A 21590-nucleotide genomic window follows, 5' to 3' on the forward strand; every position below is an offset into this window, starting at 1 on the left:
TTTGGATTGGTAATATTCTTTGCCAATTACTGGCATGCTGTAGGCCGGATATATTTTGATTTTAGCAAAATGTTTGATAAAATGCCCCAAGTTATGCTGATTAGCTGGCTAGCATGAACATTAACATAGCTGACTCAAAACTCATTCTCAAGTACTCATCCATGATTACTCATCAAACTGGAATGAGGTATTGTGTGGGGTGCCACAAAGTTCAGCCCTAAATCCCATACAAACCTACAGCTTCTTACAGAATGAAGCTGTGATGTGTTTAGCCAGTAAATTGAGCTCTAGAGACTGTAAGGATTAAATATTCTAGTGTATTACTCAGAAGAAAGGAGAGGTCAAAATGAAATTTTAAAAAATGCTCTTGGGATTGTTCATCCTTATAAGATCATGGCTGGAACAGAAAAAGAATAAAATGTACACCTTATTTAAAGTCACAACTGAAAATATCATTGAATGCTCATAAAGATACTATGTATCTATCAGAGTTGTTTTAACGAAAGAATATTTTATCACAAATTCTTAGGAGGTTTGTTCTAAGAATCCAAAGTAATAGGCACTGGTTCACAGAGACATTATTTAATCTAAAAGAAAATGTGGCATAAAATAGGATGTTTGATTTTTCACCTTCATATTAGTAAAATATTTGTATTATTTTAGTTTGGATTCTCATGCAAAATGACCAGAGGATATGTAGTTATCACTCAGATAAGTGATGGGTTTCTCCCGGTTCGGCCCGGTTCCACTGAGTCGGTAGCGGTGACGATATGACATCACCGAACCGGTTCCGCCCCCTCCGCCCCCCGCTCCCCCTGCATTATTCTTATCTTTTATTTGGCCCCACTCCCAATCTATTGCTGCCTCCTGAGTCCCAGCTGATTGGCTAGAAGGAAAAAAAACTGTTTAAACTCTTGCCGCGGGGCTTCAAAGGGCCGCCCTATAGCTGATCAGTGTTAAAAGGCAGTGTGGTGGTAGACCGATGCCTCCAAAAACAAATAAGTAGACCGGTGCCTGAAAAAATAAATCAGTAGACCAGTGCGTCCAAAAACAAATGGATAGACCAGGACGCTCCAAGAACAAATGGGTAGACCGGTACAGTTCTGCAAGCAGTTAAAAGCCTGGTAGACCAGTACCTCTGCTAAATCCTAAAGAATTGTCACATGACATCAAGCCATGCACACAAAATAAGCCACACCCACAGAACTGGTAGTAAACATTTTTAGAACCCACCCCTGACTCAGATACTCATAAGTTGCAATGCAGTACCCTGCAAGATCTTGATCTTCAATAAGCAAGGAACTTTCAGGACCTTGGATAGCTGAGAACAAAGCTTAACTGTAATACAGGTAGTCCTCGACTTATGACCACAAGTGAGCCCAAAACATTTGTTCTAAGTGAGACATTTATTAAATGAGTTTTGCTCCATTTCTTCCCATAGTTGTTAAGTGAATCACTGCAGTTGTTAAATTAGTAACACAGTTATTAAGTGAATCTTGTTTTCCCATTGACTTTGCTTGGCAGAAGGTTGCCAGAAGGGGATCACATGACCCTGGGACACTGCAACGTTCATAAATGTGAGTCAGTTCCCAAGTATCTGAATTTTGATCATGTGACCATGCGGATGCTGCAACAGTCTTAAGTGTGAAAAACTGTCATAAGTCACTTTTTTCAGTGCTGTTGTAATTTCACTAAATGAACTGTTGTAAATCGATGACTGCCTGTACATCCTTTTTTCATAGTAGTAGTGTCTGCAGAGACTGGCTGAAGCTGTCATAGGAGTCCTTCTCCTTCTGAATGTTGACACTGATTCTTAAAAGAGCCATGTCTATTTCTTCAATGTTAGAGGACAAAATGTTGGGACAGATTTGGGAGATGGGCTGGGAGAGGAAACTCTCATAATTATGACTCTCGGTCCAGAGTTAAGAATCCTGTTAGGGATAATGTGCTGGGAGTGGTACTGAGTGCTCATTTCAAAGTTGAATGGATTTTGCATCTTTGGAGACTGAGTCTCAAGAGAAATGACAACAAGATCCCAAAGAAAGAAATGTTTTATTTTCATGGAACGACCTATAAAGTAAGTAGATGGGGGAGGGGGGATAACTACCCAGAGTAGCTGGATAGTGAGATGATTGGCGTATTAATTAAATATTTTTTAAAGTGAAATGTCTAGAAAGCTTTTAAGTAAACTTTTATTGTATATCCCAAAAGCATTAATATTTGTTAAACTATACAGATTATTTTTATGTATTACTGTAGTCCAATAGAAATGAAGATCACTGATTACAGTTTTTATAAACCTACTTTAGTGGTTTGTCAAGTCCAATCTGGTTAGCAGATTGGATATAGATTTAGTTACTTAGATTATATTACAAAAGAATGGGCAAAGTTAATTGAAATCATGGACTAAACAGAAAAAAAAATGCAGATATATCTTGAACTTGATGTCTTAGTTTGAGAATTGTGATCATTTGAGGTTTTATAAGAATGGTCCTAATTTGTTTAATTGTAAGAGGTGGCAGGTTTCACAATAGATCTACTTTGGATGTTGAATTTACTAGACTAGGGGGAAAATAAGTATATTGCTATTTGTCTTTTGTACGCCTGAAGTTTCCAGCACAGTAATAAGGAATAAGTAGCCTTGATGTAATGACATTATTACCCAATATCAAGCATTTGCCTGTCTCTAGGACACACTGCAAATGAATCTGTATACAACTTTTCATCCTTATGTGAGTTTAAACTAGTTTTTTTTTAAAAAAAACATTTTATTTCTTTTCAGGGAGCTTATCTTATCCAGTATTGATATTGATGCAACTGGAATGTGGGAGTGCGTGGTTAGCAACTCCTATGGAAGCATTTCTAAGCAGGTGGAAATTGTTGTACTAGAAACAGCTGCACCTTATTGTCCTGCTGAGAGAATAATTAACAATAAAGGAGATTTCAGGTAAGATTTTCTTTAAAAATAAAATTATTTCAGTCATCAGATTACGATATTTTTCTTTTTTCTTTTTCTTAATGGAAACTCTACAGATTGCTTTTCCTGAACAGAAAGTTCTTCAGGTCGAGCAGTTGGATTAATAACTAGTCAAGTAAAACCAGATGAGGCCATATTGGTTTCTCAGGTCATATTAGTTTTGAAAGCTTTATTTAAAGTTACAAATAGCAGGGATACAGTGGAGCAAACAAAAAATAATAATTTCTCTGCAACTGCACATCAAAATAAACTATGGTTGATTGGTTGGTTGCTAGTTTAATCTGTGTAAACCCAGTGTTGGACTTTTAAAACCATGGCTTATTGTGTGTTATTCAACTGCAGTTTATTTAAAAGTGAAATCAACTTTGGGTCATTGCAGGGTACCAGTCCATCTGATATATTATTGCAAAATAATAATATATCATCACAAAATAACTAGTTAGTAAGCGTTTTTCTATATAAATTAAGCATGAAACCAGTGTGAATTCTGAAGGAGACTTCAAGAGACCTCTTTACACTATGTCCTTCCTCCCTTGGTAAAGAAAATATTTCTCCTAAAATAACATTATCGTGAATCTGTCAAAATTTATTTTTAGACACACTTTATTAGACCCATGCCTTCAATTTTATTTCAGAACTATTTTAAGAAGGTTACAGTAGATCCTTACCTGCTTCAGTGCTTTAGGAACAGATTTGGTTTGCTAATATGTAGTTTTTTCCCCAAATATGAAGCACATACATCAGACTACTTTCTGCAACTGAAAGGATTAGTTATATGCAAGAAATGTTGGTTTGAGTATTTCAAGTAACAGCTTCACAACCATGTAGATAATCACTTATGAATCTGAAAAAAACAAAAAAAAACAATATGACATAATTTATAGTGCTTTGCTGTATGTTAAACCCATCAATTATAATCAAGACTTTGAGTGGGCTTGAATTAGTTTTTTCTTGAAGCCAGGCCATTTTAAAGAGCTATTGAGATATACATTATGTTAAATCATGGAGCAAAATTTTGAGCGTCATGAAGCAGAGATTTTGGAATATCTACTTATCAAATTTAATAGCTGCTGATACCAATATTAGACATATAAATTTGTTATTCAGCATCACTTATAGGCTTATAGATGGAAGAAGGATATATCAGGAACAGAGTTGAAAGCACACTGACAAGGAAAACAACATGGACGTAATCACAGCCAATGAAAATTTCTAGTTTGAGGAGAAGCCAGAGGAATATTCTTAGAACTTGAGGAAGGAGCCAAACACTCCAGAATATATACAGAGCAAAATCAACTTTATTAAGAGTAGAAAATGTTGCTTTCCTAGTAGAGAAAAAAAACACCTCATTTTAAAAAGCCTGAATAGTGGTTATAACTCAAGGGGTTGGGAATTGCTTTATTTGTGACTGGTAACAATAAAAAAGACAGGAGACTAGAGAGAAACGAATGTGGCCTGGAATCAAAACTAAAAGCTTTTTGTTACTCTGTTTGCTGAATACAAACTATCTCTTAAATTCTGAATACTCCTCAAAGCTCATCATGCCCACACCAGTCTCCAACATAGACCTACATCATTTCAATCCCGAAATTAAATTTGAAAAATGACTGATACCTTGTTAGATATTGTTTAGATTGCATGATTTTGTGATATTTAAGGACAGTATTTTAATGTACTCATATGACATTGAGAGTGTGATTGCAAACATTTAATGCGATTTAATGACAGTTTCATGAGTTTTCCATTATTTAAAATTTATTTCTATTTTTTGACATCAGATGTTCTAAGATAATAGGATGATACATGAAAAGACTATTAAACCCTAGAATGTCTGGCCCTTAAGTTGTGCAAATATAGAATTCAACTTTCAACAGTTCATTTAATGAACTATTTAATACAATGGCACTGAAAAAGTGACTTATGATCATTTTTCACACTTACGACCATTGCAGCATCCCCATGACCACCTGATCAAAATTCAGTTGCTTGGCAACTGATCGATATTTATGACAATTGCAATGCCTTCGGGTCATGTGATCAGCTTCTGTAACCTTCTGACAAGCAAAGTCAATGGGAAAATCAGATTTACTTAACAACCGTGTTAGTAACTTAACAACTGCAGTGATTCACTTAACAACTGTGACAAAGAAGGTCGTAAAATAGGGCAAAATTTACTTAACAAATGTGTCAGTTAGCAGTGGAAATTTTGGACTCAATTGAGGTCATACGTCAAGGACTACCTGTATACTATACATGCGTCGGCAGCAGAGACATGCTCTGGGCCCCCTTGACCCCCTTGGCCAAGGAATTCTGGCTGGTGGGATCCAGGAGAAGAGCCTTTTCTGCTATGGCTCTTGCCCTTTGGAACATCTTACCCCTTCCCCTCCCCGAGTGAGATTTGCTCCCATCCTTCTGGCCTTTCATAACAGCCCGAAGACTGGTTTCTGCTGGTTGGCTATGGGCTCCAACTTGGGAGCATCACACTGGAGGAGTTTGATGGATTAAGAGGAGATCCCACCTACCCCTGCACATCCCACTCTCTCCCCCATATTTTAATCGTAGTTTTACTCTTTCTCTGATTGCAATGCTATTTTATTGTTTGTAGAAATATTCATGTTATGGTTTTATAGCTTTTAATGTTGTAAGATGCCCAGATTCACCCAGAGATGAGATGGCTGCCATCAAATTTAATAAAATAATAAAATAAACTTTGGGCAAGGCCCATAAAAATCTGAGAGGGCCACAACTTGCTGATCCCTGCCCTGCATTCTTCAAGATGATTTTTTTTAAAAAAAATAAATGATACTGGGATACTTACTAGCACATAAGAAAGCAGTAAAGCTTCTTTCTACTAAGAGTAACATTGTTCCTGAAGGCACTTATTCTTGTTTATTTGCTTTAGAAAACATGGCATCTTTTTTTCCATTTGTTTTATAAAACTAAGGACCTATGACTAAAACTATGACTAAGGGCTAAGGAGAGTTAGACTAAAACTTTCAGGGTGGTCAAGTAGAATATAGTTGGTTGCAAAAGAAATCATATGGCCATTATGTTGTCCTTAGGTGGGACATTCAGTTCTTAGCAGTATTTTGCTTAGTGTTTTCATTTTCCACTTAAAAAATGAAACAAAGTAAAAATAGCCTTATTTCACCACAATACGTATTATGATAAATATATGTGAAAGAACCAGATGAGGTTTTGAAGAGGAAAATCTTTGCTTTTCTTTGCAAAGTTCAAGACACGATTATCCCCAGGAACAAGCTACCTTTCTACTCAGCCCAGAAAGCTGAGCAACTCAACTTGAGGTGCTCTTTAATGAGTCAGTTTTAAAATACACCAAAATAAGCTTATACTGACTGCAACCTTCATTAGCAACCCTTCCGCTCCATTGCTGGTAAATGTCATCTTAAATAAAATAAATAAATAAAAGTGAAATAAATGTTCAGCTAAGATGAGAGGCCTTTTGCTGTTTCATTTTTCTCTAAATCAAAAAAACCGAAGGATTCACATTTGTTTCATTATTGATCATCATTCAAACATTCTGCACAAATTTATTTTAGAAATACACATCAAAAGCATGCTGAGTCCGTATATTCCTTTGGCATTTCAAAGTAATGAATTCAGAATTCTAGAGAATATCTTTGGAGCTGAAAGTTAACATTAACACCTGAAGCGTTTTTGAAAAAATTCTCTTTTTGGATGAACTTCCCTGCCAATAACGTATCGTGAAAATGTCTTTGAGGTTTTGATATTATGGCAAATATGTTGGAAGCAATCTATTACAAGCACAAAAGAAAACGGAGGGAAAAAATCACCTTGTTTTAAAAAGAAAGACACATTAAATATAAAATGGAAAGATTGACTCTTTTGAGCTGACAGGTCCAGGTGGTATGTGTAATTGAAATCTCGCTGCAAGGATTGTAATGCAAGCTTCAGTGAACAAAAGCTATTATTATAAGATGATGGTTATGTTTGTTTTCTTTCTCCTTTCATTGTAAGATACTTTTAAGTGAGCAAAAAAAGGCTGTGTCCTGGTGTTTCCAAATCTTAAGCATCGGTACCCTAATACTGTGCATCTTGTGTAGCATTCTTGGGTTACAAGTGCAAGCTCGTTAAAGAGAGATCCTATCTGAAACTAAGGACAAATTTCCTGACAGTAAGAACAATTAACCAATGGAAGAGCTTCCCTCCTGGAGTTGTGGGTGCTCCATTGCTGGAGGCTTTCAAGGAAAGATTGGAGATCCATTTGTCTGGGCGGTATAAGGACTGTTGCCTTAGGCAAGGGGTTGGACTAGAACAGGCTGTCAAACTGGCGGCCCATGGGCTGGATGTATCACACACAGGCCACACCTACCCCAGCTCTCCAAAGACAAAAAATGTTGCGATACGTCATGTGACGTGATCGAGTTTGATGCCTGTGGACTAAAAGATCTCCGAAGTCCCTTCCGGCTTTATGATTCTAAGATAATTTCTAAGCTTTCCCCAATTTGGTTGTCTTCAGCTGAGTGGAAATGCTTATACTCAATATGCTGGCAGTCCAGGCTACAATTATAGGGAGCTATAGTCTCAGCATAACTAAAACTAGAACCAGAATCTTAACACAATCCCTTAAATGCAGCTTGATTGGCTATTCCCTAGTTTGGAGTCACACAAGAAAAGTTCTTGTGCTGTATGGCTCAAAAATAGATTATGAAAGCAGGGGACCTCTTTCCATCTTAATGCCTAGATAGGATCAGAATGAAAAAGGGAGTCTAGGAAAAGCCTTAAGTACTGCAATGCCAAAAGTTATTCCAAGAAAATAAATGTTGTATGGTTCAGGTATCAGCATAGATAAATGATTTTTCAACAATTTGCAAGGATAGCCCAGTGGTGCACTAACTCTTGTGGATTTCAGCTCCCAGAATTCTCTATGACCATTGTTGTGAATTCTAGGAATTGAAGTTTGCATAATTGACCATTGATTTAAAGCACGGATGTCAAACTTGATCACGTCACATGACATCACATGACATATCGCGGCAGTTTTGCCGTTGCAGAGCCAGGGTGGGCGTGGCCTGCATGTGATGCATCCGGCCCACGGGCTGCCAGTTTGACACCCCTGATTCAAGGGATCTCAGTTAATAGACCCTGGGTCTGAAGCAAATGGGTGAAGAGCAACATCTCATCACTGGAGTTTTAGTTCAATTAAAGTAACATAAATCTAGGAGTAAATCAGAAATGTTCTATGATTCATAATGCATTTTAATTATTTACAACATTTTTACCATGATTAATTTTGCACACACTGACTTTTTCTCTTCAGAATGTGTTATTTTAGTGGTTATCAACTATGGAAAATAATACCATTAGTTTCTTTTGTGTAGTATTGCTTAGAAATGAAAATTCAATTTTTCCAATATATTATATAAAATTATTTATCAAATATTTTCCTATACATACTGATAGAAAAATCCTGCAAATTCCTAAAGACTGCCAGTGCCACTTATGAATCTGACTTGCTCCTCACTGAGATTTTAAATTATATCTTGACACTAGTACAGACCGGAGTGGAGAAGATTTCTTGGTTGACGGAATGCTACTGCATATTTATATGTCATACATTAGGAAGAAGGCTATATTCTGTCCTTCTTCTTGACATAATAGTTTTCTATACTGTATATGGAATTTTACAGAGAGAGTAATGAGACAAAAATTCATCATGGTGGCATTGTAAAATAATATCCACAATACATGTATGAATGAAGGGAAATTTGAGAACTTGATCTTACATTCATCGAAGAAAAGTCTTCATATTTTAAAAGAAAGCAACTAAAAAAATTGATATTCCTCTACACATTGAATATAATAGTATTGTTTTCATACTGCAATTATCTATATTATTGAAGTATCCGTGTTTACCAAAGTATTTTTTGAAAGATACTAACATTTAAAAAATAAAAAAAATTAACTTGAAAAGGTATATCTAATAAACACAATGTAAAAGGGATGAGGATGAAAATATTCTGTTTTTCTGTAATGTTTGAACCTTGCTTTCCAAATCTGACTTTGTCCAGTACTGTTGGGACTATTAATCTGACTTTGTTCAGTATTGTTGGAACTAATAATGGGAATTTGGGATTTTTCAGTCTAAAAACATGAAGGATAACATGGGCAAGGCTGGCCTATTAATGTTGAATCACTGTCTTGGGAGAAAAGAGCCAAGTTATAACCTCTCCCAGCAAAGACAAAGGAAATGATCTTTGCCAGTTTTAAGGCAAAAAAATCTAGCCCTTTAAATCTATAAATATACCAATTAAAATTATTTCAAATTGAATAACTTATTCAATTATATTCATTATTGAATATAAAACAGGCAAGGAAATTGCTCTATGGGTTCCAGTTCAAGACAGATGATGTATTGCATTATTTATTGTAAGCATTGGCAACCTGCAGCCTTAGGGCCTAATTTTAAAAAAATCCATTGCTAAGTACAGAAGCCTTTTGCAAGCAAACAATTCAATCCTCTAGCAAAAACAACCTTCCTCTTTCCCAGAAGCTTTTCATGTGAAGAGAAAGGAAGAGGGAAATGAGAACATCAAAAACTTGCTCACACAGAGGGTTGCAACTGACGAAGGAAGAAGAAATGCTAGAAAGAAAATGGATACCTTTCCCTCTCCCTATATTTTTTACTCTGACCTTAACCACCATTTGTTTCAGCTGTTCCCATCATTGGAAGTTTCCCTAAACAAATCTGTTTCCCTAAACAGAATACCGCTGTAGTAGTACTGTAGCTTTTGATGAGGAAAAACTTGGCTGCTCCTAGTTTACCTCAACAATCTCATAAATTCAGGGAAATATACATTATTCCAAAGGAAGTGTACTTCAGGTTGGAACTTGATCTAATGTTAATGTATTAGTGTAGCATTGCAGTAGCTTATTTGTATTTTTTTCACAGGTGGCCTAAAACTGTGGCAGGTGTAACCGCTTACCATTCATGTTTTCAGCATTCCTTAAGATCAGCCTCCTTTCTGAATGGGGAAGAAGAGTTAAAAGCATGGCGTAATTGTAACCGCACAGGTTGGTGGGATGAAGAAAACTATTCCAAATGTCCTTATTCACAGGAAGTAACTCAAATCCTTCATGCCTTCAGTCAGGTAAACCATACTGTCATGCATAGAATTTAGTGTATGTGTAAACATTACACAGTTCTTACCAAGTTTCTGCAGAGAAAGTCTTTGTTATCTAGGCTATCTAACAAGGCTATATATCAAGAATAGATTCTAAGATATCCAAACATATACTATAACTCTAGTTGTATTCAACTATTCTATTTTGGAATAAGAAAGCATAAATAGATTGTGACATTGATTCAAACATAGTTCTCGTGGTATTATTCCTTATCTTTAATATTCATTTAAATTAAATTATTGATGCTGGATTAGTAGTCATGGTGCTGATAAATGGTTCTGTCAGGGGAAAGTTGCTTAACAAAAAATTATTTAAGTTACGACATTTTAAGTATTTTAAAACACAGTGTTCTTATTAGACAATTTAAATATTTTACAATATAATGTTGTTTACAAGTTTGAATTATACATCAATAATGTTCTTCATCTCTAGAAAATAAAAAACGTTAATGTTTTAAATATAGAAAATGGAATTAAACTTTTAACCAAATTTTATCTTTTGGGATTTTTTTTTTCCAGAGGCATCTAAATGCTACCAATGCACTTGAATTTTCCCATCAGCTAACAGCTTTCACAAGAGATGCTGCCAAATTTGCAGATAAAGAGGATGTTACCTATTTAGCTTACATGTTGGAAAAACTAATTCTATATTTGGAAGAAATCAAAGACGTAAGATTCTGTTTGGCTAACATGATGATGATTTAACGATGGATTTAATTTAATGTCCAGTAATTATTTATTTTTTGGGGGGTGGGGGGATCTTTTTAAAGTAGTAATTCCAACTTTTTATTCAAGAGCTTTTCATAAAGTATTTTTAAATTTGAATTATATAATATACAGGTAGTCTTTGGGTTATGGCAATGTGGGTGCTCAGTGCCCAGTTCATGATTAAAACATTGCAGAGAGCTGCAGTTTTATGGTTCTAATTTCCAACATTCCCTACCAGCTTCTCACAAGCGAAGTAAGTGGAGAATCCTGCCAGCAGGAAATCAGATGTTGTGCTCATGTGAGCTCCTCCCTTAACAACCTATGCAGACTTCTGCCAGATTTCTAAGTAACATCCGGTAATGTTGCACTTTACAGCTGGGAACAGAGTTTCCAGTTCTAATTGCCTTTGGAGCCTAAGGATTATCTGTACTTAAAGAAATTATTGCTCATTATAGAGTTTTCTATGACCATGTGAGTTTAGGATTAAATTTGTTTGCTGAGTATGTTCATTTTAAGGTTAGTCTGACATATATTCATTGTATTTCTAAAAAGCCTGAATGTGTACCTATTCTTTCCTTCTGTCTTTTCCAACATTAGAGCTTTCGCCGGAGAAAATTAAATGCTTAGTAAACCAAAATATTTTATGAATTATTCTCATTCAAAGAGGGCACTAATCTGGAGACCGCAAATAACTTCTTTGCCTTATTGGCAATGAGGTACCTAATAATATTTTCATCTAATTCTGATGAAATAGTTGAGTAAAACTTTCATTGAAGTATTTTGGGCTGATGATTGTTACACGTTGAAATACTTTTTAAAATTTGTTTTGGCTTTATTACTTTCCTTCTACCTTTTTTTAATTTTTATTTATTTATTTATATTTAAATTTATATACCACCCTTCTCCCGAAGGACTCAGGGCAGTGAACAGCCAAAGGTAAAAAACATAGAATACAGAAATTTAAAAACAGTTTAAAATATATTAAACAATTTGGCCCAACAGTTAAAATACCCCATTTAAAATTAAAATTAAAATTAAACAATTGGAGAAGTTAGGCCAGCCCGGCTTGTTGAAATAAAAAAGTCTTGAGGGCCCGGCGGAAGGTACGTAAATCCGGAATCGTCCGTATCTCAGGGGGGAGCTTGTTCCAGAGGACAGGTGCTCCTACAGAGAAAGCTTTCCCCTGGGGGCCGCCAGTCAACATTATTTGACCAACGGCACCCCCAGGAGCCCCTCTCTGTGGGAGCGTACTGGCCGGTGGGAGGCTCTCGGTGGCAGAAGGCGGTCTCGTAGATATCCAGGTCCTAAGCCATGGAGCACTCTAAAGGTGATCACCAACACCTTGAATCCTGGAGGACCACCGGGAGCCAGTGTAGCTCGTGCAGGAGAGGTGTTACATGGGAGCGCCATGATGCTCCCATAATCACCCGCGCGGCCGCATTCTGGACCAATTGGAGCCTCCGGGTGCTCTTCAAGGGGAGCCCCATGTAGAGAGCATTACAGTAGTCCAGGCGGGAAGTGATGAGGGCATGAGTGACTGTGCGCAAGGAGTCCCGATCCAGAAAGGGACGCAACTGGCGAATCAGGTGAACCTGATAGAAAGCCTCCCAGCCATTGCGGTCACATGTTCTTCTAAGGGCAGCCGTGCATCCAGGAGGACACCCAAGTTGCGAGCCCTCTCCGTGGGGGTCAACGCCTCACCCCCAATAGTCAGAGATGGCACCAACTGACTATATTGGGACGCCGGGAGCCACAGCCACTCGGTCTTGGATGGGTTGAGCTTGAGCCTGTTTCTCCCCATCCAGATCCGCATAGCCTCCAGACACCGGGACATCACATCAAGGGCATCATTGGGGTGGTCCGGGGTGGAGATGTACAGCTGAGTGTCATCAGTGTACTGATGAAACTTCACCCCAAAACCACGGATGATCTCACCCAGCGGCTTCATATAAATGTTGAACAAAAGGGGCGAGAGGACCGATCCCTGCAGCACCCCGCATACAAGGCGCCTCGAGGTCAACCTCTGCCCCCCCCCGTCAACACAAACTGCGACTGGTCAAAGAGGAAGGAAGAGAAGCACCGCAACACGGTGCCCCCCACTCCTAACCCTTCCAACTGGCTCAGCATGATACCATGGTCAATGGTATCAAAAGCTGCTGAGAGATCTAATAGGACCAGGCAGAGGAACAACCCCTGTCCCAAGCCCTCCAGAGATCATCAACCAATGTGACCAATGCCGTTTCTGTGCTGTACCTAGGTCTGAAGCCCAACAAATTTTAGTTTGCAAAATTGATCTTGGAAGGAATAACTCAGCAAATATACCACTGAATGTGAAACCCTGTGATTCAGAATTAAAACTTAAAACTTTTTGATATCAATATGTTTATATTGATTATACTAACATTTTTGCTTCAAACAGGTGAAGTTTTTCTGAGCGGTCGTTCAATTTAACATTTTCCTAGACTCATGCCGTTCATTGCTCTTTTCTGAAGAGCTGAATAAAGCTTCCTGTGGTTCTAACCTTGTCAAACTCATGTGAAACTAGAATTCACGCCAGTAAAATGTCTTATGCTTTTTAATTCTCTTGGTGGCTTGATGTTAAATGGCTTGGATTTTAAACATTTTCACAATGGTGTTTTAGATGTCAGCTAAACATAAGTAGCTAAATTAATGATCTATCTAAAATGTTTTACTGAGAGGAAAGAGACTGTGATCAGTGGTGTTTTTTTCCCCCTTAAGATATATTTCCTGACTAACAATATGACCAGTCTCAAAAGCCCAGTGCTCCCCAAATCATCTTTAAGCCACACTAGCAATAGTAACCCCACATTCACATTTATATATTCTGTATATTTTATGTGGCTCTTTTTGGTTGATACAAGTAGTCCTTGACTTACAACATTTCATTTAGTGAATGTTCAAAGTTACAATGGGACTGAAAAAAGTGACTTATGACAATTTCTCACACTTATGACTATTGCAGCATCCCCATGGTCACGTGATTTACATTTAATTGCTTGACAACTGGTTCATATTTATGATGATTGCAATGTCCTGGGGTCATGTGATTCTCTTTTGTGACCTTCTGACAAGCAAAGTCATTGGGGAAGCCAGATTCACTTAACAACCATGTTACTAACTTAATAACCGCAGTGATTCACTTAACAAATGTGGCAAGAATGGTCGTAAAATGGGGCAAAACTCACTTAACAAATTTCTCACTTAACAACATAAAAGTTGGGCTCCATTTTGGTCATAAATTGAGGATTACCTGTGGTTTGCTTTTTGTTGTGTCACATTGTTATGTTGGGTGGCCTGATAAACCCAGTAGTGGGGGAAATGAAATGAAGTGAAATGAAAAGTATGGTTTGAACTGATTTCTGAATTGGGCCACCGAGATGCTTTTAAAAATTTCTGTAAATCAGGTATTATCTATAGTCAAACCAATGCTGTTCTCAATGGCATAGCCCAGGGGTCAGCAACCTGCGGCTCTGGAGCCACATGTGGCTCTTTCACCCCTCTGCTGCGGCTCTCCTGTCACTCAAAATATGCATCACAACTGCCAATGTGCGACAGCCATCAGCACGTGATTTATTGAGCTTTTCAAGTCCGGTAGGCCAGCCATGGATAAATCCAAGAAAAGAAAAGTTTCAGAAGAAAACAAAATGTTTAATTCAACTACATATGCTAGTTTTGTGGCTGTTTAAGAAATAGGCACAGGAACGGTTTTATGGCTCCCTGTGTTTTCTTTTCTGTGGGAAATGGGTCCAAATGGCTCTTTGAATGTTTAAGGTTACAGACCCCTGGCATAGCTTAATCAGTTATTACTATTACCTCTCAGTTGTAAGTGTGTATTGATTTCTATGATAGCTTTATATGAAGATGAAGATACACAAGCCTTCTTATGAGAGTAGTGTTCCAACAAAACCTAATCTGTTTAAGTTGAACACTTAACAATTAGCATTGCTATTTTATATATCATTTATATATAATTTAGCCTTTTCATTACTATGAGCCACAATTAATGCTTTAAAAAAACTATTTATGATCAAATTCTTATAATTGAATTTCTAGTGTTTGCTTCAGGGATTTTTTTTTTTTTTTGCATCTATATTGCTAAAACTCTTGCTGAAAAGTCTCTAAGAAACATCTATTCTCAATAGAACAGTTGCTTGGACTCGTGTAACTCTGAAATAGTTTTGACTTGATAATCATTGACTTGCAAAGAGGCATATCCATCAATTTAATCTTTTGACTATCAAATTGAAATGTAAGCTGATGTTCCTAGAACAGGTAGTTCCTGAATGCTTCACAGAATACCTAAATACAGATGCTTTCAATTTTGCCTTATGTTGTATAAAGGTTAGATACTTTATACTCTTTTTTTTTCCTTTTTCCTTTTGTCTTTTTCTCTTAGCAGCTTGCAGATGCTGTCATAGAGATTGCCAGCAATATAATGCTGGTAGATGACCATGTATTATGGATGGCACAAAAGGACAAAAAAGCATGTGCAAGAATTGTGCAGTGTGTGGCAAGCATTTCAAATCAAATTCTGAGGAGCAATGCACAAGTTGTATCAAAGGTATTTTTATATGTGGCTTCTTGATTTGTTAAAATATTGATCCAAAGGAAGAAGCAGACACGCCTTGAAAAATGCGTCTCTGGTTACATTACATACTCATCCAATTTTATAATTTCTCACATATTTTGTTCATTGCCAGAACTTACAAAGGATTTAAGCAAAGCAAAGCAGTTAGTAAAGTACCGCTTATTTTCATTTTAAATACAGAATTATAACTAGAAAGCACAATAGTTGGATCCCAATTAATGACTAGTGGAAGAAATAGCCAAGGAAAAAGCCAGAAAGAGCAGAAGGTGTAATTGGCTGGGCAGGAAGGTTTCTACCTGAGAAAACAGAGTAAGATACAGTATGTGAATAGATATTTTGCCATTCTAATTGATCTAAATGAAGTTATTAAAAAACTATAACCACCTGGCAAGTCTGCATTGAACAAACAGGTAGAAAGTCAAGCCAGGCAAGCTTTTCCCCACAGTAGTTGCAATCTGAATAGTAGAGCTGAAATGTGTATTCACAGTGGGAAATGTCATGCGCAGAGGGCAGAATGTCCTTGGTATAAGAAAGCAAGTCACTTTGCAACTGTCTATAGTCCTTGATAATGAAAAATACAATGATGACAATCTGTCCGACACCACATGATTCTGCTATATAATAGGAAGTGCCTTACAAATCAGTGCCCATTCAGTAAGGCTTAAAACTGATACAGGAACTGAATAGCCATGATTTCAGAATCTGTGTACGGCATCTCTTACAAGCTATTGACAGTGAAACATGTACTTTACAGTTAAAAAATGCCATATAACTGATACCATGTGAAGTACTTTACATAGTTTTACAAGAAAATAGGAATCTTCATGAAAAAATTAAGGATTTAAGGAAAAACATGTTCTGAAGTAATCCATTCAGCCAGAATGTTATTAGTCCTGCTACATAGTCTCAGTTCTAGGACAGTGATGGTTAACCTTTTTAATGCCAAGTGCCCAAAGTGCGCATGTGTGCGCGCGAATGCACATGTGTGTGCCTGGACTCCCCAATGCAATGCAAGTGCCCCTGCACATCTGGTCCACCCCCCTGGTCTTCCCCACACCCCATTTTGACTTCCAGGTAGGTGCAGGAGGCTTTCCAGGCCCAAAACAGGGCCTGGGGGGAGCTTGTGTGGCACCCCCATGCCCTGTTTTGGCTTTCAGGTGGTGCAGGAAGCCTTCCAGGCCCAAAATGGGGCACAGGGGACATGCGCATGAACCCCCAAAATGCAATGCGAGTGCCCCCGCTCATGCGCCCCACCCTCGCACATGTGCGGCAGAGACCCGAAGACCAGCTAGCTGGTGGGAGGCATGCGCGCATGCACGGTGGAGCTGGGGTCGGGCGACGGCTGGTGTGCCAGGCAACATAGCTCTGTGTGCCACTTTGGGCACGCATGCCATAGGTTCGCCATCATGGTTCTAGGACGTTCACAGATGCAGAACCACAGGGTATATATTGATTTTGTGACTTGTATCACTGCAAATTCCTGGTATCTTTTTGGATGGGAACCTATCCAGCTACATGCAGTTCCCAAGCCACTAGTTTGCCTTCTAAATTGTGAAAACTTCAGACATCATTCATATGATGAGTATTCTGCAGGAAAATACTTCTTGTAGGAAGTTTTGTGATCTTATATGTACAAATACCTTCTGATGTAGATACTTGCAGAAGAAGTTCTTGAGACTTCTTCTGTACTTCTTCTGAGTACTTGAGACTTAAAAAACACTATTGTAAAACTTATTTCTGATTTCAGCATTACTGCTTATGGCCAAGAGCTGAAGGCAATACTGAACTCAATGGCTATACAATCAAATCATCTTTTTGTAGATAAAATAAGAAATGTAGTATCATAGGAACTAATTTTGTCAAGAGATTTATTATTTCAGCTGCAATAATAAATCCCAGAAAACTGTGTAAATGGCACTTGGTTGATACTAAATGCTATAAGATTATCTGTTTGGTGACTCTGGTTGAGTCAAAGGGTTAAATATTTATAGCATTCTGTGAGTTTTGCCTAAAGTATAAACCATCTTAACAAATTCACTCCTGGTTACAGCAGTATCAGAGTACTAAACCAGTATTTGATTTGATATTTGTGTATTTGCTGTAAAGTGCTGAAGTTTTCAAGATGAAAACCAATTACTGTATAAGATATCTTTGGCTTTCAATACTTCTATACAACCTTTTCGTAGAATATAACATAACCAATGCCTGCTGTATTGGACCCTTGGCCAATTTAATATAGCAGTCTGTTCTCACTGTGATCAGTTAATTGCACAAGGAAGTTCTTGACTGTAACAAGGCAACATAATGACTTTTAAAACCTTCCATGGCATCAGTCCAGGTTACGATGAACTGTGTTGTCCCACTAAATTAAGTCCACCTTTACTCATGCTGGTAGAGGAAGCCTGCTGTGGGTCCTGACAAGGAACTCTGAAGACCAGGATCTGCTGGTTGGACTGGGGACCCAATAGAGGAGTACCAAATTGGAGATGGCTACTAGACTAACCTCCCTGCATTTCCTGCTTCCCTTCCACCCATCTTTTAATTCATATTATTGTACTTCCATCATTTATTTTTATTGTTCCAGTGTTTTGCTATTGTTATATTAATTTTTTAAATCCTTTTTTCATTTTATTGTTGCAAGAGTAGCCTTATGGCTAGATGGGTGGCAGATAAATTATATAAAAATATTTAACTGTATTAAGACTACAAAATCTCTACTCTACTCCCATTCTGTTACTGAATGTGAACTTCTGAAGAAGTGATATTTATTGCCATGTGTGTTATGAAGTCTGACAAACAGGATCTGCCTATCTCTGACTTTGATATTAAACAGTGGGCCATGATTCTCTTGCAACCCCTAACTCAATTGCAACCCAAATTCTGGCAATATTGCAACTGCTGCAGCAGCTGTTGACTGCCATTAAATACCAAGCACTCCTTTCTTTTTGTGGCCAAGGTTTTGGAATTAGTTTAAAGTTGCCAGCTTCTTCATATAGTGTGAATTATACATTCCCTAAAATATGAGGATTTCTCCTTGGATTGAGCTTATGTATAAATAATAAAACCACTATGAAAGAATTCTAATAACTGCTATATATGAAATCAACATTGCATTAAATGGAAGCTAATGAAATCGACATTTAAATTCTTAGCTCTTTTCTTTTCTAAAACAATATTACAGGCTACAAGTCACGCTTTTTTAGGTAGGAGGAATTTTTTCCACCCTCCCTTGTTCTAGTAATAGTAATTTAGCAATAGACATATCTGTTATCAGACTGACTGTTTGTGAATATGTGAGAACCTGTTCCTATAACATTCTCTTAAAGATCTCTTCCCTAATTTCTGGTGATTCTTCCATGACAAATTATTGACATAGTACTCTGTTTTACAGTGGGGTAATTTCTGTTCATTTTCACACACTGGTGGCAAAGTGGAACTGAAGTGTAAATATAACAAAAGATTTGATGATTACACAAAATTGTTATCATATTTCATAAGTAAAACATGGAAATTTTATATTTGTTGAATATAACAATGTGGTAAATTCAATCTTCTTTGAGATTTAAAAGGGTCTATTTGAATGCTTTTCAAAGTGGTATATATTTTAGAGCTATATTAAATATGGACATAAAAAGACCAACTTTATACATTTAAAATATAAGCTTTTTCACATCTGTTTTGACAGGTTTCTTTTAACATTGCTCTGGAAGCATTTTGGATCAAGCCATCCGTTTTCATGGGCATGACTTGTATTGCTTTCCAAAAACTACCTGCTAATCCAGACAGGTCACTGAGTTCTGTCACAAAGAGCAGAGAGACAGTCCAACCCTTGAATTTTAAGTGCAACCCTGGAAATCAAAATACCTCTTTGGTGAATTTCTCTTCCATGGTGAGTGGTATAACAATGAATGCATACCGAATTTATATTTTTGAAAAATTCTCAATGTTGGTACTAAAATCAATATTCATCATAAAGATTAAAAAATAAAGATAGATTAAACTTCCTTCTGATTTTGCATCTTCATTAGCTGAAAATTTTAACTTCTTGTAAAGTCTGTACATACTTACTCAAAGGCACAAAGCTAGAGGTTTTAAATATAATTCAATCTTATAGCATTGATTTTTATTCTCTGATTTCATCACAATTCAATATGCTTGAGTAATAGTACAGATTATCTGAATTTACTTGACTTCTGTCCCAGTTTACCTGGGCCCTTGAATGAAAACCACATTTAAGTCAAAGATAAGACAGTTTGAAACCCATTTATATGCATTTGATTGAATTCCACTTCAGTTTTCTCATTGATCTTTTATGCTTAAGAAGTTGCTAAGAAATTTATTACAATTTGTAGCAATGGTGCTCTGGACATTGGAAAAAAATAATTTTTTTACGGTAAGATCATAGTGGTATATAAAAACTATAAAAATGTCTGCTATTAAAAATAACATTTCTAATATAAAACATTTCCTGCTATTTCTTTAATTAGGATTACTAATGGTTTTATGCCTTTTTCATTTATTACATGCTCTTGTGTTACTGATGTAGATTATGTTGTGTGAGACACTTAAGACAGTTTTGCAATCGAAAGTATAAATATTTTATTTTCAAATTATAAATATTTTATTTTTTAATAAAAGGGCTAGGGTTCAAACTCAGAAACAGCCCACATCCTCAGCATGATACATAAATAAGAATTTTTATTGCATATTAGGGTAAAAGTACTTAAGCAGTTGATTTCTCTATATCCGTATGAGAATTCAGTTCCTTCTCCTCCCACAGCAATTTATATCCAACATTGATTTTTCTTCTTTTCCCCTATAATGGATACCACATTTTGCTTTTCTCTAGCTTGGTATGAGGTGGCAGTTAGTAGTTAACATTATCATCATTTCTGGTCAGGGAAACTCTAGTTTTCACTTTAACCCTCACAAAAAGGGGAGGGGGCTACAATTAAATTTTTGATTAGTGTGAGCAAAACTAAGTATCAGGATTTGATAAAAGAAAAAAAAATGCTATGACTATATTTGCAGTTATATTCTATTCACATTTGTGTGATGGGTGGTTTTATAAATGTGATAAATAAATGAATATATATTTTTTTGTTTGGAGGCCCTTGAAAGAAATGGCCTTTCTGAAATTGCTCTTCATGGAAATGAAGTGGCTCTGTCCTTCCAAAAGTTTGGCATGTCATCTTCAAGGGCCTTCTAAACAATATACACAGCACTAGTCATCTTTTCCAACAACTTGTGCTAAGATTTGAAGAGTGACAAAAGAAGAGGACTGCCTTAGAGAAGAATTTCAGAGGGGTGAAGCATCATGAGAAAAGCATCTTTCTGAATAGTTACCCATAATAGTTGTTATATTTGGAGAAAGATAAAGGTAAAAAAATAATGTTAATGAAACTATTCCTAGTTCATCAACATAATTTGGCAAATGGCAATGCTATTTAGAAAATGTCATTGTTTTACTGGGGAACATATAGCAGTTTGAAGGATTCTACAATTAGAATCTTTATTCTGTTAATTAGAGCATAGGTTCCTATAAATACTTGTTCTTCATTTATCTCAATTTCCCATGAAATTTTCTTTTACTTTGGACATCTTGGATGTATTCCAAGGAACTCATGGAATTATAGTGAAGCCCAACTGGGTATGGCTTAGATAAATCCTTTCTTCATAACTATGGTAAGCAAATCAGTCTTGAATGAACATTTTAGGGTGGGGTGTTTTGGTAAGAGCAACACTACAATATATGAATTCTGTGTACTTCCAAATTAAATCTCAAATATTGTAATGGAGATAAGGGATGTTTGAACCCAGAACTAACCCACTATAAGTGGGACGCGATGGCTCAGTGGCTAAGATGCTGAGCTTGTCGATTGAAAGTTCAGCAGTTCAGCGGTTCGAATCCCTAGAGTAGTGTAACGGAGTGAGCTTCCGTTACTTGTCCTAGCTTCTGCCAACCTAGCAGTTCTAAAACACGTAAAAAATGCAAGTAGAAAAATAGGGACCTCTTTGGTGGGAAGGTAACAGCGCTCCGTGCGCCTTTGGTGTTTAGTCATGCGGGCCACATGACCACGGAGACGTCTTTGGACAGCGCTGGCTCTTCGGCTTTGAAACAGAGATGAGC

At 36.9% G+C, this 21590-nt stretch overlaps 1 protein-coding gene and 1 long non-coding RNA gene across 4 annotated transcripts in view; one reads left to right on the plus strand and one right to left on the minus strand.

Annotated features, from left to right (window-relative positions):
* ADGRA1 (adhesion G protein-coupled receptor A1) overlaps positions 1-21590 on the plus strand; it is a 397321-nt gene that overhangs the window by 184264 nt on the left and 191467 nt on the right. Inside the window, exons 8-12 of one of the 2 annotated variants that reach the window (XM_034436536.2) lie at positions 2783-2947; positions 9912-10110; positions 10663-10812; positions 15269-15433; positions 19146-19349. In XM_034436536.2, coding sequence (XP_034292427.2) covers positions 2783-2947; positions 9912-10110; positions 10663-10812; positions 15269-15433; positions 19146-19349 — 883 coding nt within the window. The remainder of the gene's footprint in view (positions 1-2782; positions 2948-9911; positions 10111-10662; positions 10813-15268; positions 15434-19145; positions 19350-21590) is intronic. The other variant, XM_087871687.1, reaches the window with a different exon arrangement.
* LOC117676758 (uncharacterized) overlaps positions 1-21590 on the minus strand; it is an 82527-nt gene that overhangs the window by 20633 nt on the left and 40304 nt on the right. For both annotated transcript variants that reach the window (XR_015728350.1, XR_004594504.3), the window contains one exon: positions 3646-3821. This is a non-coding gene — a long non-coding RNA (uncharacterized LOC117676758). The remainder of the gene's footprint in view (positions 1-3645; positions 3822-21590) is intronic.

This window comes from Pantherophis guttatus, chromosome 6, assembly GCF_059756535.1.
Source record: "Pantherophis guttatus breed Tessera chromosome 6, ASM5975653v1, whole genome shotgun sequence".
Lineage (NCBI taxonomy): Eukaryota > Metazoa > Chordata > Lepidosauria > Squamata > Colubridae > Pantherophis > Pantherophis guttatus.